General features: G+C 38.7%; 1 protein-coding gene across 1 annotated transcript in view; it reads right to left on the bottom strand.

Moving 5' to 3' along the window:
- Positions 1-18977, bottom strand: part of CUL1 (cullin 1) — a 359727-nt gene that overhangs the window by 265885 nt on the left and 74865 nt on the right. The window contains exons 3-4 of the mRNA XM_029589582.1: positions 6806-6977; positions 2180-2347 (exon numbers count right to left, since the gene is read on the bottom strand). Of these exons, the coding sequence (XP_029445442.1) occupies positions 2180-2347; positions 6806-6977 (340 nt within the window). The remainder of the gene's footprint in view (positions 1-2179; positions 2348-6805; positions 6978-18977) is intronic.

Here is an 18977-nt window from a genome sequence, read left to right as displayed (position 1 = left end):
CCTTCACCATCGCAACTATATCTTTTTTGAGATGCGGCGACCAGAATTGTACACAGTATTCAAGGTGCGGTCTCACCATGGAGCGATACAAAGACATGATGACATTTTCCGTTTTATTCACCATTTCCTTTCTAATAATTCCCAACATTCTGTTTGCTTTCTTGACTGCCGCAGCACACTGAACCGACGATTTCAATGTGTTATCCACTATGACGCCTAGATCTCTTTCTTGGGTGGTAGCTCCTAATATAGAACCTGACGTTGTGTAACTATAGCATGGATTATTTTTCCCTATATGCGTCACTTTGCACTTATCCACATTAAATTTCATCTGCCATTTTCCAGTCTCACAAGGTCTTCCTGCAATTTATCACAATGTGCTTGTGATTTAACTACTCTGAACAATTTTGTATCATGTGTAAATCTGATTACCTCACTTGTCATATTTCTTTCCAAATCATTTATAAATATATTGAAAAGTACGGGTCCCAATACAGATCCCTGAGGCACTCCACTGCCCACTCCCTTCCACTGAGAAAATTGTCCATTTAATCCTACTCTGTTTCCTGTCTTTTAGCCAGTTTGTAATCCACCAAAGGACATCGCCACCTTTCCCATGACTTTTTATGTTTCCTAGAAGCCTCTCATGAGGAACTTTGTCAAACGCCTTCTGAAAATCCAAATATACATCTACCGGTTCACCTTTATCTACAAGTTTAATAATCCACATTTCATGCTTAGTAACTATTAAGAGGTCGGCTCCTTGCCCTCCTCTTTTGTACATAGTATTTATTTTCGTTCACCTCTCTTTATTTCCTATTCCCAGTTAAGGCATCCTTGTTATAATGTAACTTTTATGTTCCTTTAACTATCTCTTGTTAATTGGTTAGTTATATTTACTGCTTAGTTCGATGTAAACATAGTTGATTTGATTTGTATCAAGAAAGTCGGTATATAAAAGTCTTTAATAAATAAATAAAATAAAAGTTTATTAACTCCTTCAAAAACGTGAAGCAGATTTGTGAGGCAAGACTTGCCCTGGGTAAAGCCATGCTGACTTTGTTCCATTAAACCATGTCTTTCTATATGTTCTGTGATTTTGATATTTAGAACACTTTCCACTATTTTTCCTGGCACTGAAGTCAGGCTAACCAGTCTGTAGTTCCCCGCATCCCCCCTGGAGCCCTTTTTAAATATTGGGGTTACATTAGCCACTCTCCAGTCTTCAGGTACAACAGATGATTTTAATGATAGGTTACAAATGTTTACTAATAGGTCTGAAATTTAATAGAAACATAGAAATGACGGCAGAAAAAGACCAATCGGCCCATCCAGTCTGCCCAGCAAGCTCCCACACTTATTTTCCCATACTTATCTGTTTCATCAACCACCAAGTACAGGGCTCTTGTTGGTAACTGTTTCAAATTTCCTGCCATTCCCGTCATTTTTTAGTTCCTTCAGAACCCTGGGGTGTCATGGCTTTTTGGGATAATCCAATGATTAAAATCGGCAGGAAAACTAACTTCTGAAAGAGTTTCACAGTAAGAGTTCACTATATAGGTAAATTAGTACGGATCAATGGTAAATTTCTACATTTGCAGAGATACAGCCAGTGTATCAACTGCTAGACTTGCATTTTTAAAAATGTAATGCTGTGCGAAAAGACAGATTTTGGATTTAGTGCTTTTCCTAACTCACCGCTAGTATTTGTGTTCGGGGAAATCTTCAGCTTGTTTTGGGATTATTTGTTTTATTTATAGTGTCATTTTATATTATCTATTGTGTTATATGCTTACTTTATTTTCAGTTTGCATATGCTAGCAACAATCTTTAATCAAAACTTTTTTTTTTTTTTTTAAATATCGCCTCGCAGAATGCTGGGCAACAACTTGTTCTGAGCATCACAGAGCTTCCAGTGGGTTCTAAGTAAATCACTGGAAGGAGTGATCCAGTATAATTTAAAAGTGTACAAAACCATTGTTTTTAAAAAACACTTTCTAGGTACATCTTAACTTTCTTCTTACTTTATTCTGAAAGACGGAGTGGAAAGTGGGACAATTGGGGAGAAGAAGTTTTAATAGGGCATTTCTTTTATATTAACCTTACTGAATTACCTTATTTTAAATTTTCTTAACAGAATATGCCAACTGAAGAGGAAAGAAAAATCTTCATTACTTACCGAGTAGATTTCATAAATTCCTTTGCGCCCCTCATCACACTCACGACGAACCCAGTGTCGATTGAGGTAAGCACAAATTCCATTCAGCACTTTGCTTGAAAATCTGTAATCTTCCCATTGTTGAGTATAGAATTTTAACACACTCTCATCCATCAAGTCTTCACCATCCTGAAACAGGCAAAGTCAACCACTACTTTAGATAGTTTAATTGCACATTAAAGCAGGTGACTGAATGAGGACAAAACTTTAAACGCCTAAAACTAAACATACAGAGGCCAATATTCAAAGGCATTCAGCTGGATAACTCACAAGTTATCTGCCTAAATGCCCAGTTTTCAAAACATCAGTACTCATCCAACCTTTTGCCAAATACATAATAGGTGTTAAGGGGCGATACACAATAGGGACAAGTTGGCCAATTAATTTATCTGGCTATATTCAAAAGAATGTAGCGGGTTAAGTGGTGGTACCAACTTTAAAAAGACAGGTACCTTACCTTACAGCCTAGTGGCCCAAATGATAGGCCCCCCCACCTGTAACTATGGGCCCTGCTGGGTATACCCAAACCCTACTAAAAGAATTTTTTTAAATTTACTATTTATTAAGATTTCAAACATTAAAAATGAATTGAAGCAAAGAAATAACGCAATAGGAAAAATGTCAAGATAGTAATACTAAGCATATTACATACAAGTCCACATCATAAGCAAAACAAGGAGGGGGAAGCAGAAGTTGCTTACCTGTAATAAATATAAACCAACAAAATAAAACCATAAAGGCTCAACTTTTATCAAAGAATCATACTTAAGCTGCCATGCCAATAGTTGAGAGCTCAATGTAACATCAATGAAAGGAAAATTTTCTTGTAAGGAAATCAAAGTCTATTGATTTATTTGATGAGTTTTATATACCGTCATTCGGTAGAGCCATTTTCATTTACATACTGTTCTGAGGCTGCTCAATTTACATACAATGCCTTGTAAAAGTCTTCATACCCTTGTATATTTTTCACATTCTGTCTTAAAAATACATATATATCAACATGCATTAAAATAGGAGTTTATTTCATTTATCTACACAACATACTCTACACTTTCATCGTGAAAGAACAATTATAGAAATATTCCAAAACCCAAAAGGTCTTGATTACACAAGTCTTCACACCCTTTTCACTCATGGTGGAAGCCCCTTTTGCAGCAATAACAGCCATTAGTCAATTAAGATAAGTGTCTATGAAATCTACACAGAAGGATGATGTAGTTTTTGTCCATTCTTCTTAGTATAAGTTAGCCAGGAACTGTCTATGGATTACAGTCTTCAAGTCTTGCCACAGATTTTCTATTGGATTCATGCAAGACCGTTTCTTCCAGACAGAGGGGAACCATCAACTGCAAGACTTAACATTTTTACTCTTTGGTGTCTTTTCAATCAATTTTTATCTCCATCAGCTGCTCTTAGCAAAGACTGGGCTTTCCACCCACCATGTTATGCTGATATTCAAATCACAGCCTTTATAAACACTAAATCTATCATTGATCTACAGTAGCTGATTTCAATCTCTGTTTAGACCATTTCACTTCCTGGTTATCTAATCACCATCTTCAAGTGAACCCAATTATGTCCGAAGCTCTCTGGTTCATTTATAATTAAAAAATTCCAAAATGCATGGTATTTCACTTCCTTTTAAACCTTGTTTAACTACTTGTTTAACATTTCATGCAATGCATTTAGGTTCTCCTTCACGTCTTTCTAAACTCTTTGACCCCTTATTCCCCAGTCTGAACTTTTCACTCTTCTCAGAAAGGATACTTTTCCCTGCCTTCAGTTATTCGCCTTGATTCTACTAGGGAGAACTCTTTCAGTACCAGGTCCCAGCCTGGTACTGAAAGATGATACAAAATTATTCAGAGTAGTTAAATCACAAGCGGATTGTGATGCATTACAGGAGGACCTTGCAAGACTGGAAGATTGGGCATCCAAATGGCAGAAGAAATTTAATGTGGACAAGTGCAAGGTGATGCATATAGGGAAAGATAACCCATGCAGAAGTTACATGATGTTAGGTTCCATATTAGGAGCTACCAACCAGGAAAAAGATCTAGGCATCATAGTGGATAATACTTTGAAATAGTCAGCTCAGTGTGCTGCAGCAGTCAAAAAAGCAAACAATGTTAGGAATTATTAGGAAGGGAATGGTTAATAAAACGTAAAATGTCATAATGCCTCTGTATCGCTCCATAGTGAAACCGCACCTTGAATACTGTGTACAATTCTGGTCGCCGCATCTGAAAAAAAAGATATAGTTGTGGTGGAGAAAGTACAGAGAAGGGGATGGAACAGCTCCCCTATGAGGAAGGGGATAAAGGGGATGGAACAGCTCCCCTATGAGGAAAGGCTGAAGAGGTTAGGGCTGTTCAGCTTGGGAGAAGAGACAGCTGAGGGGTGGATATGATAGAGGTCTTTAAGATCATGAGAGGTCTTGAATGAGTAGATGTGAATCTGTTATTTACACTTTCGGATAACAGAAAGACTAGGGGGCAATTCCATGAGTTTAGCAAGTAGCACATTTAATACTAAATTGGAGAAATTGTTTTTTCACTCAACGCACATTTAAGCTCTGGAATTTGTTGCCAGAGGATGTGATTAGTGTAGTTAGTGTAGCTGGGTTCAAAAAAGGTTTGGATAAGTTCTTTGAGGAGAAGTCCATTAACTGTTATTAATCAAGTACACTTAGGAAATAGCCACTGCTATTAATTGCATCAGTAGCATGGGATCTTCTTGGTGTTTGGGTACTTGTCAGATTCGGCCTCTGTTGGAAACAGGATGCTGGGCTTGATGGACCCTTGGTCTGACCCAGTATGGCAATTTCTTATGTTCTTAAGACAACCTCCTGCCTCAGAGCCAAAGACTGTTCTACTCCAGCAGGGTCCCACGCCAAAGGCACAGGTTTCTTTGGTACCACGGGAGCAGGGCCAGAAGGATCCCTCACGCATCTTAAGAGCCTTTCTCTATGACAAAACCGGTACCTTAATCTTCTGTGCCACGTTCAACCTGGGACAGATCCAGGAACGGGTGCTATGGGGGCAGCCTTGTCCGTTTTGTGGGATAAGGTGGAGCAGGCATACCACCTCAATTTACTTAACAGGGAATCTGTTTACAGTTCACTCAGATGAGGAGTGGATCTTCTGTCCTATCTCTTTGCACTAAAGAGCTGGGTTTCTACTCAGTGGTGCTCTCCATTTTCCAGCCACAGTTTTGTTGTGCATGCAGGGACATCCTACTACAACTATAGCATTTGGAGGCATTATGATCTACTTTTGCCCAGGCAGCAAAAAGAATGGGAATCTGTAATGGACATACAGCTTCCACAAATGCAGGCATTAAAACCACTAACCACAGTCTTCTTGCTTTAGGTGTCTCCATAACAATCAGAACTTTTTGTTTTAGAACTGAAAGTTCTTTTGAGGGACTGCAGAGACTGCAGTAAGAAAAAATTGAAATGAGGCAGAAAATAGCTAAAACAAGACAAAAAAACAAAGCTAAAAGTCAAAATCAGAGAGAGAGCAAGTGGGACTATGTCTGTATGGTAGCTTGAAGAATGACTCATGAGGGGCTCATGAGGCAGAGCAAGAATGTGGGAACTCCCACACAGCTCAATAAGAGCTGGGTCTATGTCGGCACTGTCACAATACATTACTCATGCTTTATGGCTAATTCATGCCTGCTTATTGACACAGAATAGATGCCTAGAATCACCTACCAGCAGAGGTAGTAATAAGAACATAAGAAGAACTTAAGAACATGCCATGCTGAGTCAGACCAAGGGTCCATCAAGCCCAGTATCCTGTTTCCAACAGTGGCCAATCCAGGCCATAAGAACCTGGCAAGTACCCAAAAACTAAGTCTATTCCATGTTACCGTTGCTAGTAATAGCAGTGGCTGTTTTCTAAGTCAACTTAATTAATAGCAGGTAATGGACTTCTCCTCCAAGAACTTATCCAATCCTTTTTTAAACACAGCTATACTAACTGCACTAACCACATCCTCTGGCAACAAATTCCAGAGTTTAATTGTGCGTTGAGTGAAAAAGAACTTTCTCCGATTAGTTTTAAATGTGCCACATGCTAACTTCATGGAGTGCCCCCTAGTCTTTCTATTATCTGAAAGAGTAAATAACCGATTCACATCTACCCGTTCTAGACCTCTCATGATTTTAAACACCTCTATCATATCCCCTCAGTCATCTCTTCTCCAAGCTGAAAAGTCCTAACCGCTTTAGTCTTTCCTCATAGAGGAGCTGCTCCATTCCCCTTATCATTTTGGTCGCCCTTCTCTGTACCTTCTCCATCGCAATAATACCTTTTTTGAGATGCGGCGACCAGAATTGTACACAGTATTCAAGGTGCGGTCTCACCATGGAGCAATACAGAGGCAATAACCAAAACTGTGACAAAAACCAAGCATGCTCGAGAGAGATGAAAGGGCAGGGCTTTCAGATTTATGTTCCCTTCACTGGCCCACAACTGCCATTTAAAGGAAAGGAACACATTGAAGGATAATAACTGAGGATTTTTTGAACATTATATTTTCTCAGGTCTTCATGATTACTCTTCCTGTTTACCTTACCTTGAGAAGATTTGTCAAATAGTTCTTCAGAAATTCTTTTAATCGCTTATAGAGCTCCAAGCCAACAAACTGCGCTCCTCCCGGCGTCTGTCCTTTTTTTGATTTTGGAGGAACTCCAGCTCCTCGTGCTTGATTAGACTGATGTACACTAGTACAGTAGTTGTAAACATGTCTAGTGAAAAGGTTAAGGAATGTGAAAATGTTATACAACTGGTTGTATATACCAAGTTCTTCCCACGTGAAAAAAATGCTCTTTTGCATTAGATTAATATAATTAGACAAGAATATGTTCATATTTTTTCTTATCTATGCTATACACTCATCTGGCAAATATAATCAGTCTTTAAAAAGCACTATTTGGAAGCATGATAGAGAATACAGCCATTCAGGACAAAATGTAAGCAAATCACCATATAATCCCTTCTGATACCACTTCATATCCTACTAACCTAATGAATTTTTGAATTTATTGAAGAACAGTGCCTCCTACACCAAGTAGCACTTTAGAAAAAAGTAGTACTAGTAGTAGTGGTAAATTCAAAGCATTTCTTCAAAGTAACTTTTATCTAGTTTCCAGATTCAGAAAAGACAAACATAGTGGCAAAAAAAAAAAAAAGACCATATAGCCTATCAAGTCTGCCCATCCACACAACTGCTCAGTTCTACAATCCCTATCACACCCTGAGAGAATCCCTTTGCTTGTCCCATGCTTTCTTGAATTCAGATACTGCCCTTGTCTCCACTATCTCCACTGGGAAGCTGCTCCATGCATCTACTATCTTCTCTGTAAAGAAACATTTCTATTACTCCTCAGTCTACCCCCTTTCACCCTCATTTCATGACCCCTTATTCCAGAGTCTCCTTTCCATTGAAAGAGACCCACCTACTGTGCACTGATACTTCTGAGGTATTTAGATGTCTCTCCCTATCTGCCTTTCCTCTAGGGTAGACCTGTGTCATTAGGCCTTACGTCCAACCATAAATATCTGGATAATGTGTTTTATGTGTAGTCTTTGCAAAAGCATAGAGAACTCCTTGATTATTTTTTTTTTTACCATGAGATACAGAAGAGTCTCATTACCTACATAAATGCTAAATTTGGCTCGCCAAGATCCTCGAAGCAATTTCTATGCAATACAATTTATAGAGCACACAGAATAGGGAGGTGCCCTTCAAAGAGTTTAAAAGTAGCTCTCTAATACTCAAAGCACTAGAAGCCTCTCACTCTCATTGACTAAATAGTGCAGTAATATGGGTGGAAATACACTTTTAGAAAACTTAAGCACCAGCCACACATTTTTAGGAGATGGGGAAATTTGTTTTGGCTATTTTGATCCTCATTTAGTCTTTTTCTTTTGTTCCTTTTACATTTTGCTTTTCTTTTCCCTCCTTTTCCTTCTTTTCAAGTACTCTCTTTCCAACTTCACCTCCTTCTCAGCTTTCTCCTCTCTGCAGAAACTCTCACCCTCCTTTTTCTTCCCTTAGTACTACTACTTATTTCTATAGCGCTACACAAAATATGTAGCAATGTACAAACACACAAAAAAAAAAAAAGACAGTCCCTTCTCAATAGAGCTTACAATCTAATGAGACAAACATACAGGACAAGAGACTTGGGGCATTAACACTGGCAGCCAGGATATCCCCCCCCCCCCCCCCCCCCCGACGCTAAAACAATAACTCAAGTAATGCCATACACAATTAATTGTGGGTGTAAAAAGGCTACAGCTTTATTGAATAAACATAGAACACTACCTGTTGTACCCGAGCTGCGACGTTCATGTGTGGTATCACCGCGTTGCCCCCACTGCCATCCGCTATGCACAAGGAAGACAGCAATGATGGATCGGGCCCACTGCCACATTCAAGCAAGGGGGTCCCACTTTTGGGCTCTGCTGTGCCCAATGGCAACCTCGAAACTGACCTCAATAGGACATAGTCCAGCGATAGCCCCTGGCGCCATGTTCAACATCTCATCCCCACCCGCGACATTGCATACAAAACGATACACGACATACGAGCACAGTCTCAGTCTAACCACTGTCTAACAAAACACTTCTGACACTGCAATGTCATTATATCATCATCAGAAATAATAAACAAATTGGGTGGGAGGGAGGGAATGCTGCCGCCGCTGCAAATATGGGGCCCTGAATCGGCAATACAGAGTTTTACATTTTTTCTTTGCCCATGTCATCGCTGTGCCCCAGTCCTCCCCTGCATCCCGAGCATGCGCATCTGGCGCAAAGCTTGCTGGCCTGGCATTAAAGCCGCCCAACCTGTGGCCAGAGAACGGGGAGGAGCAGCAGCAAAGGAGGAACAGACTCCCTGGCCTCCTAGCCATCCAAATTGCCACACATAAGCAAACCCCCCCCCCCCCCCGATGTGGGGGGGAGGGGGGAGGACAGCGCAAGGGATGGGAGGTTCCCCAGGCACAAAGTTATTTGGTGCTTCACGCAAGGGCCTGGTCCTTGTCATTTCATAAAGACAATGGTTAAAAATGTAAAGGAAAAAAAAAGTTAGTTAATGAGGCTCCCTCTAGCCTCCCTTCTTCTCCAACAGCAGCTGCTGAGACTCTACTGGGCCCTGCATGTGGTAGCCACTGCGGCACTATCTCCCTCTCCTGCCAGCAGCTGCAACTTTCGCCCCACATTACAAAACCGGTCAGCAGCTGTCATTGCAATTCTATCCCACTAGCCCAGGCCCCGCCAGCAACAGCAAATCTCTCTCTCAGCCCATGTCCCATCGACATCAGACACCACAATCCCCTTCTACCATCTAAAGCCCAGGACCTCATGTCTTCTGTTATTTGTCAGGCTCCAAATTTTTCAAGCCCTTCCCAGTACTATTCTGATCTATGCTTAAAAAGACTTAATTCTCTCTTGTGTGGAGTTTCTTTGATGAGATTTTTTTTTCCTTCAAATTGTACTATGTTTTATGGTTTTTACTTTGTTTTTAATGTTTATTTTAGTTATATATGGTATTATTCTAATTAATGTATTACTAACATGTGGCTATTTGTTATGTATCTACTGCATTACTTGTATTTATATGTGGTTTAATGTTATTGATGTAATTGTGATTACATGGTTTATTTGTACTTCGCCTCGAGCAGGTTTATTCTTGAAAAGGCAAGTAATAAATCTGAAAATACAAATTCTTATATTCTCCTTGTCCACCTTTCCAAAATACACCATTCCTTCCAATATTTTAAAAGAATGTTTCAACTACAATGCATTAAAAAATCAGACCAAAAATGAACAGTGCAATCTAAATTTAATACATAAATTGGAAAACAAACCAATTTTGATTCCAAACACTCCACCTATGTAAATCTGTCCCTGTAGCCACATGATAAACTCCTGTTTCTAGTGATTTAAACTATATTGATTAATTAGTAAAGTCAATAAAGTTCATTCAAATTATAATACAAAAAAAATTGATAAATGTAGCTGCCAGTTAAAAAGCATTAGAAATTGTGCTGTACTTTCTCATCCCAGAAACCTTTATAATGTGAGATTCAAAGATGTGAGCAGTCCTAGACTGGTCACATTGAGGACATGAATGCCCTTTTTGATTCCTTATGCCTCAATATGCCCATGGCATGCAGCTACAGTACAATTCACAACTACTCAAGTTTTTTTGCTTAGTCATTTCCTCTCTCTATACCGAAAATTAGGCTTCAGGTTTGTTGGTTCTGTGAAACACTAAGTGAACCAAATCTGTTTCACTTCTATTATTAAATAGCCTTCCCATAATGACTACTCTCCTCTCAGCTCAGTGCAGGTTAGAACTCACACATGAGCAGTTTTTTCAGCTACATATTCACCCCACCTCAGTCTTGCTTATGGCCATTTCACAGGCATACTGGTGAGCTATAGATGTTTTGAAGCCTTGGTATAGGAGTAACTGGGCCAATCATATGGTTAAAAATTGATATCAGGAATAAAAGACTTATGAAAGTTAAACATATTAAGTATAAAATCAATAATTTTAGCAATGCAGTTTGCTATACTGGATTAAAACATAAAAAAACATTCAACATCTGGTTTAGTAACTCACAAGAACCCACCCTGACCACAGCTTTAACCAATTTTATCCAATATTCGCTTATATGTAAGATCCAGCAGAGGCAAATCTTCCTGAACATCTGAAGCTGAACATCCTATTTACATATTTAGGATTACAAATTCATAACCTTGGTCAGTAAGCCTGGAATTAGGATACTATGGACTCTATGTAATAAGACCCAAGTACTTGCGCTGAACTTCTGCAAGTATTTTCTTTACTCACGTACTAAAAGATTAACTCCCAATAAAGAGTTAACAATAATAAAAATTGTGCGCAAATAATGGTGCACATAAATCAAGTTTAATGCATACATACCATGTTTTATGTTTATAAATCATGTTTTATGCTTAAAAACTGTGGTTTATGTTCCTAAGTCATGTTTTCTGCACATAAAAGTTCTGCTCCTAAACATTAGAAGCACAACACGAGTTAGGGGCCAAAAGTTAGGTGTATAGAAGTTACGTATCCAGCTCTTGTTTTGAATACACAACTTCTAGATGCACTTGCCTGCACACAAATCATGTTCTGCACACAAAATTTTGTAAATTGCTTACAGCATGTGCACAAAGCAATCAAGAAATTTTAATAAACTAAAAATGCCCAAAACATGTTTTATATACATAAATGCAAAGTGCAGAATCCTCCTGTACCATAAACTCCAAGTTCAGTCCCAAATGGAAGAAGGATCCAACAGAAGAAAATAGGATAATGCATAAACGGCAAGTTAAATGTAAGACATTGATAAGACAGGCTAAGAGAGAATTTGAAAAGAAGTTGGCTGTAGAGGCAAAAACTCACAGTAAAAACTTTTTAAAATATATCCGAAGCAGAAAGCCTGTGAGGGAGTCAGTTGGACCGTTAGATGATCGAGGGGTTAAAGGGGCACTTAGAGAAGATAAGGCCATCGCGGAAAGATTAAATGATTTCTTTGCTTCGGTGTTTACTGAAGAGGATGTTGGGGAGGTACCCGTAATGGAGAAGGTTTTCATGGGTAATGATTCAGATGGACTGAATCAAATCACAGTGAACCTAGAAGATGTGGTAGGCCTGATTGACAAACTGAAGAGTAGTAAATCACCTGGACCGGATGGTATACACCCCAGAGTTCTGAAGGAACTAAAAAATGAAATTTCAGACCTATTAGTAAAAATGTGTAACTTATCATTAAAATCATCCATTGTACCTGAAGACTAGAGGATAGCAAATGTAACCCCAATATTTAAAAAGGGCTCTGTAAGGGATATTGCAGAATCAGCTGCAGCACTGACATTCGGCCTGGAATGGAGATGACCTATCCTTGAACTGCAAGAACAGATAGTGAGCAATCCTGTCCTGGCATAAATAAGTTTGCACTTTGCATGAACCCTTCGGCACCTGGCATACAGTAGGCTATAAATAAGCTTGCACCTGGCATAAAGATAAGATTACTTCGCACGCACATAAGCTTGCACCTGGCATAAAGATAAGATTACTTCGCACGCACATAAGCTTGCACCTGGCATACAGTAGACTATAAAAGAAAGGTAACTTTGGATGACAAACTGAGAGAGAAAGAGTTCCTTTGCGGAAGAGCAAAGTGATGTTTTGTTCTTTGTAGACGTACAAAGTGAAGACCCCTTTTTTTTTTCGCCTGTGATGTGTTCTCTCCTTGCCAGGCTGATGATGAAAAGGGTGTAGTGAGTATTGGCCGAAATATTGTGCACGGATACAGATGTATATGCTTATGCTTAGAACTGTATATGCTTAGAACTGTATATGCTTAGATACTTTTAATACTTGGACTTAAGATTGTATACCAATAAACATATTATTTCACTTTTACCTTATTCTCGCCTACCTGATTCCTTACAGGCTCCAAGGGCGATCCGGGAAACTATAGACCGGTTAGCCTGACTTCAGTGCCAGGAAAAATAGTGGAAAGTGTTCTAAACATCAAAATCACAGAACATATAGAAAGACATGGTTTAATGAAACAAAGTCAGCATGGCTTTACCCAGGGCAAGTCTTGCCTCACAAATCTGCTTCACTTTTTTGAAGGAGTTAATAAACATGTGGATAAAGGTGAACCGGTAGATATAGTATACTTGGATTTTCAGAAGGCGTTTGACAAAGTTCCTCATGAGAGGCTTCTAGGAAAAGTAAAAAGTCATGGGATAGGTGGCGATGTCCTTTCGTGGATTGCAAACTGGCTAAAGACAGGAAACAGAGAGTAGGATTAAATGGACAATTTTCTCAGTGGAAGGGAGTGGACAGTGGAGTGCCTCAGGGATCTGTATTGGGACCCTTACTTTTCAATATATTTATAAATGATCTGGAAAGAAATACGACGAGTGAGATAATCAAATATGCAGATGACACAAAATTGTTCAGAGTAGTTAAACAACAAGCAGAGAGATTGCAATAAATGCCAAAGTGGATCAGGTGTCTAAGTAAAGTGCAGAAAAATTCCAAATTACCTCAGTTAACTGATGAGCAGGTTGCTAATACAAAACGAAAAAATACTTTGAAAGATCTGTATACAACTGCTAGAAATCTAAAAAAATAAGATGAGAGCGTTAGATTGTAGAGCACTGAATTAAGAGGTAGATATAATTAGCATCTCAGGGACCTGTTAGAAAGAGGTTAACCAATGGGACACTGTGTATCCAAAGTACAAATTATATCAAAATGATAGGATGGATCAAATTGGTGGAGGGGGTAGCACTGTGTGTTAAAGACAGCAATGAGTCAAACAGGATAAAAGTTCTGCAGGAAACACTATGCAATGTTAACTCTTTATGGATAGGAATTACAGGTGAAAGAAGAAATAAAATAGTAGTGGGGGGGTACATTACCATCCACCTGGCCAAAATGAACTAACAAACAAACAAAAGAAATTAGGGAAGCTAACAATCTGCAGCACAGTATTAATGGGTGATTTCAATTACCCCAGTGCTGAATGGATGAATGTTATATCAGGATATTCTAGAGTAGTAAAGTTCCTAGATTAAATAAATGACTGCTTCATGGAGCAGTTTGTACAAGAACCAACAAGAGGGGAAACTATTTTAGATCTAGTCCTCAATGGAACATATGATTTGGTCAAGAAGTAACAGTATTGGAGCCTCTTGACAACAGGGATCGCAACATTATCAAATTTGACATAACTGGAGGGAGTGCAAAAAAAAACTACAACAGCATTTATCTTTAAAAAAAAAAAAAAAAAGGTGTCTGCTAAAATGAGGAAAGTGGTTAGGAAAAACTGAAAGGAGCAACTGCAAAGGTTAAGAGTTTAGATCATGCATGGGCACTGTTTAAAAATGACATCTTGGAAGTCTAGACCAGATGCATTAAACACATTAGAAAAGGTGGAAGGAAGGCTACCGGCATGGTTAAAAGGTGAGGTGAGAGGCTATAATATCTAAAAACATCTTTCAAGAAATGGAAAAGGGATCCAAATGAACAAAACAGGAAACAGCATAAGCACTGGCAAGTCAGATGGAAGGCAAAGAGAATTTGAAAAGAAGCTCGCCATGAAAGCAAAAACTCAAAATAAAAACTTTTACAGGTATATTTGAGGTAAAAAGCCTGTGAGAGTCACTTGGACCATTTGATGATGAAGAGGTAAAAGGGCACTTAGGGATGACAAGCCTTAGAGAGACTAAATGAATTGTTTCAGTATTCACTGAGGAAGATGTAAGAGATGTATCCGTGCCTTGAAATGTTATTCAAAGGTGATGATTCAGAAGATCTGAAACAAATCTCAGTATACCTGGAAGATTTACTAGGGCAAATTGACAAACTAAAGAGTAGCAAATCACCTGGACCAGATAATATACATCCCAGAGTGCTGAAATAACTGAGAATTGAAATTGCGCACCTGGCATTTGAAATCTGTAAACCCTCAGTATCATCATCTATGTTACCTGAAGAGTGGAGGGTTGCCAATCCAACGCCAATTTTTAAAAAGGGATCAAGGGGTGATCCAGGAAATTAAAGACCAATGAGTCTGATGTCTATGCCAGGCAAAATGGTAGAAACTATCATAAAGAACAGAATTGCTGACCACATAGATAAGCATAGTTTAACGTTACAAAGCCAACATGGATTTAGCCAAGGGAAGTCTTGCCTCACAAATTTGCTACATTTTTTGAGGGTGTAAAACATGCGGATAAAGATGAGCCAGTTGATATGGTGCACTGGGATTTCTAGAAAGCATTTGACAAAGTCCCTCACGAGAGACTTCTTAGGAAATTAGAAAGTCATGGGTTAGGGGGCAATATTCTATTGTGGATTGCCAATAGGTTGAAAGATAGGAACAGAGAGTAGGGCTAAATGGTAAATTTTCCCAATGGAGAAAGGTAAATAGTGGAATGCCCCAGGGGACCACTGTTTTTTTTTTTGGTTTTTTTTTTAAATATATTTATAAATGAACTGGACATGGAAACAAGTGAGGTGATCAAATTTGCTGATGACACAAAATTATTCAAGGTTGTTAAAATCGCAAGAGGACTGTGAGAAATTGGAAGAGGACATTGCAAATCTGTGAGACTGGGCATGTAAATGGAAATGAAATTTAATATGGACAAATGCAAAGTGATACACTTAGGGAAGAGCAACCCAAATTATAGCTACATAATTCAAGATTCCACGTTAGGAGTCACTACTCAGGTAAAGGATCTACATGTCATCGTTGAAAACGTGTTGAAATCTTCTGCTCAGTTTGCAGCAGCAGCAGCCGCCAAGAAAGCAAACAGAATGCTAGGGATTATTAGGAAAGGAATGGAGAATAAAAAAAAAGAATATCATAATGCGTCTGTATCGCTCCATGGTGCGATTTCATCTTGAGTAGTGTGTGTAGTTCTGGTCATCACATCTTAAGAAAGATAAAAGCAGAATTAGAAAAGGTACAGAGAAGGACGACCAAAATGACAACAGGGATGGAACAATTCTAAAGAGCCTTCAGCTTGGAGAAGAGATGGTTGAGGGGAGATATGAGACTTCTATAAAATAATGAGTGGAATGGAATGAGTAAACAATCAGTTGTTTTCTCTTTAGAAAAGTACAAAGACTACGGACTCACACAATGAAGTTAATAGGTAATACATTTAAAACTAATAAGAGAATTTTTTTTTTTACTCAACGCATAATTAAGCTCTGGAATTCATTGCCAGAAGATGTGTTGCAAACTGTGTTTAAAAAAGGTATGGACAAGTTCCTGGAGGAAAAGTCCATTAACCATTATTAAGGTAGATATGGCCAAATCCACTGCTTATTCTTGGGATAAGCAGCATGGAATCTATCTACTCCTTGGAATCCTGCCAGGTACTTGTGACCTAGGTTGGCCACTGTTGGAAACAGGATACTGGGCTTAATGAACCTTTGGTCTGACCCAGTATGACAAGTCTCATATTCTGATGTTCATTTTCTCACTTCTTAAACAAACAAGAATAATAAAAACATACTACTGTTTCTTCAACATACTAGTAGCAAATTTAAAATCTGCCAAAAGCAGAAGAATGTTCCTTTAAAATTACGTTATGATGGATGTTGGAAAACAAAGACCAACTGCTAATCTCTGACTAGCAAATCACAGAGCTATACAAAGGATGGAGGGATAATTATTAAATACTAATACTACAGTAGCATTTAACTTTATAAAGTGAGACTATGATAAAATGAGGATATTATTTAGAAGAAAACTAAAAGAAGCAGTTGCAGAGGTTAAAAATCTGCATGAGGCACAAAATTGAAAAAGACCATCTTGGAAGCCCAGATAAAATGTATTCCACAAGTTTAAAAAAGGTCAAAAGTCCACCAGACAATTATCAGCAGGGTTAAATGGCACTGTGAAAAAGGCTATTAAAGCCAAAAAGATATCCTTTACAAGATGGAAAGCAGGACCTAATGAGAAACATAAGAGCGAGCATAATCACTGGCAAACCTCATATAAAAAAAGTAATAAGGCAGGTCAAGAGAATTTGAAGCAAAACTTAGAGGCAAAAACATGTAATAAAACTTTTCAAGTATGTCAAAAACAAGATGTCTGCAAGAAAGCCAGTTGAATTATTGTATGATCAGGGTTAAAGTGGTGCTCAGGGGACCATAGCAGAAAAATTAAATGAATTATTTTTTTCAATTGTCACTAGAGAGGATATTAGGAAGACTTCCATTTTGGAACCATTCTTTGTAGGTGAAGATTCAGGTCTGGAAGAGTTGCTAGAGCAAATTGACAAACTAAATAATAGCAAATCACTAGATTCTGGCAGTATTCACCCTAGAGTTCCAAAGAAACTCAAATATGAAACTGCAGACTTGCTACTGGTAATCTGTCATTACAATTTACTATTGTAGTTGAGTATAGGAGGGTAGCCAATATAATACCAATATTTAAAAAGAGCTCTGGGGTTATCCAGAAAATTACAGCGCAATAGTCTGACATGAACAGACTGAGGAACTGCAGAAGACCTTTTGAGACTAGGGAACTGGAAATTAAAATGCTAGATGAAATTTAATTTGGAGAAGTGCAAAATGATGCACATTGTATTCTGCCTTTCATGACACTTCAAAGTGAATTACATTCAGGTTCAGGACCTTGGAGTCACTGTGGGCAATACATTGAAACCCTCAGAGCTCAGTGTTCAGCAGCAGTCAAACATTAATAGAAATTATTAGGAAAGGAACTGAAAATATGTCTGAAAATATCGTGCCACTTTTGTATAAATCCGTGGTATGCAATTTGATTGGCCCATCTCTTTAAAAAAAAAAAAAAGTAACAAAACTAGAAAAGGTACAGAGAAGGGCAATGAAAATAAGAGACTGCTCTCTTATGAAAGAAAACTAAACAGATTAGGGCTTTTCAGCCTGGAAGAGAGACTACAGCAAGGATATGACAGAAGTTTCTAATATCATGAAAAGTGTAGAACAAGTTAATAGGGAGCAGTCACCCTTTCCAATAATACTAAGAGACATGCCATGAAACTCTAGGGGCCATGTCATGAAACTATATGACAACAGATTTCAAAGATATTTAAGAAAGTATTTTTACAGTCAAAGTACAATTAAGCTGTGAAATTTGTTACTGGAAGATAGGATCAAGACTAGTAGAATAGCTGGGATAAACGTTAGGACGACTTCTGGAGGATCACTCTAACCACTATTAGATGGACAGATTTGGAATTCACTTCTTGAAATGAGTAACAGAGAATTCATCTCCCCATTAAGATCTGCTAGGAACTTCCAAGTAATCTAGATTGGCCACTATAGGAGACAGGATGTTCTACTTGACTGACCAGCATGGCTCATGTTCTCAATTCAATCTTCAGCATTTTGGGATTCATAGTCCTGCAGATTCATCAACCTCCTAAAAGAGAAGTAAACAAGAGCGAGCCACTAGGGAACAACAAGGTCACCGCCACTGCTTCAAATGCTTAAGGATGGCCTCAATCCTCCTATCATGCACATCCTTCAAGGCTACTCCTCCCTCCTTTGGAATAATTGTCCCCTTGGAGATGGCACAGACAAGCGCATCCACTTTCAGAAAATGCAAACGCTCTCTCACCACTAGATCCAAGGGCTACAGGCCTTCCGAAGTCCAACCCCCTTTGATATTAGACTCCAGGGCATCCCATTCAAAAATCAATCAATTCTTGAATGGCCTCCATAACAGGGAAAAAACAAGAGGCTTCAAAGCAAAGAAACCAAAATGGGATTTTTCTTTGGTTCAGACATGGAATCTACCCCAGAAACTCCCAGCATCTTTAATGTCTGGGAAATCAGAGCTGGTAGCTCTTCTCTATGAAAGAAACACAGCGTAGTCCTATATGGTTCCAGTCCTGGAAGAATTTTCCCATCCTCCAGAGTGTCTGGATCGGCCTCAACATCCGTGCCATCCAGATTGCTATCAGGAGGACCTATTGCCAATCTAGTTGTACTTCGGTACTTAACAGTAGTACCAGGCTAGTGAGAAGTCACCGCCTACGACTGACAGGATAGGACAGGTTTGAGGACTATGCCTGAAGAAATAATTTTTCAAGGATTGCAATCCTAACGAAGAAAATGCAGAAGGATCCATGCCAAAACCAGAAGCAATGTTCTGATGTTTCAGCATGTTTCTGGACAA

Source organism: Rhinatrema bivittatum, chromosome 2 (genome assembly GCF_901001135.1).
Source record: "Rhinatrema bivittatum chromosome 2, aRhiBiv1.1, whole genome shotgun sequence".
Classification (NCBI taxonomy): Eukaryota; Metazoa; Chordata; class Amphibia; order Gymnophiona; family Rhinatrematidae; genus Rhinatrema; species Rhinatrema bivittatum.
This window is presented reverse-complemented; position numbering and strand designations above follow the sequence as displayed.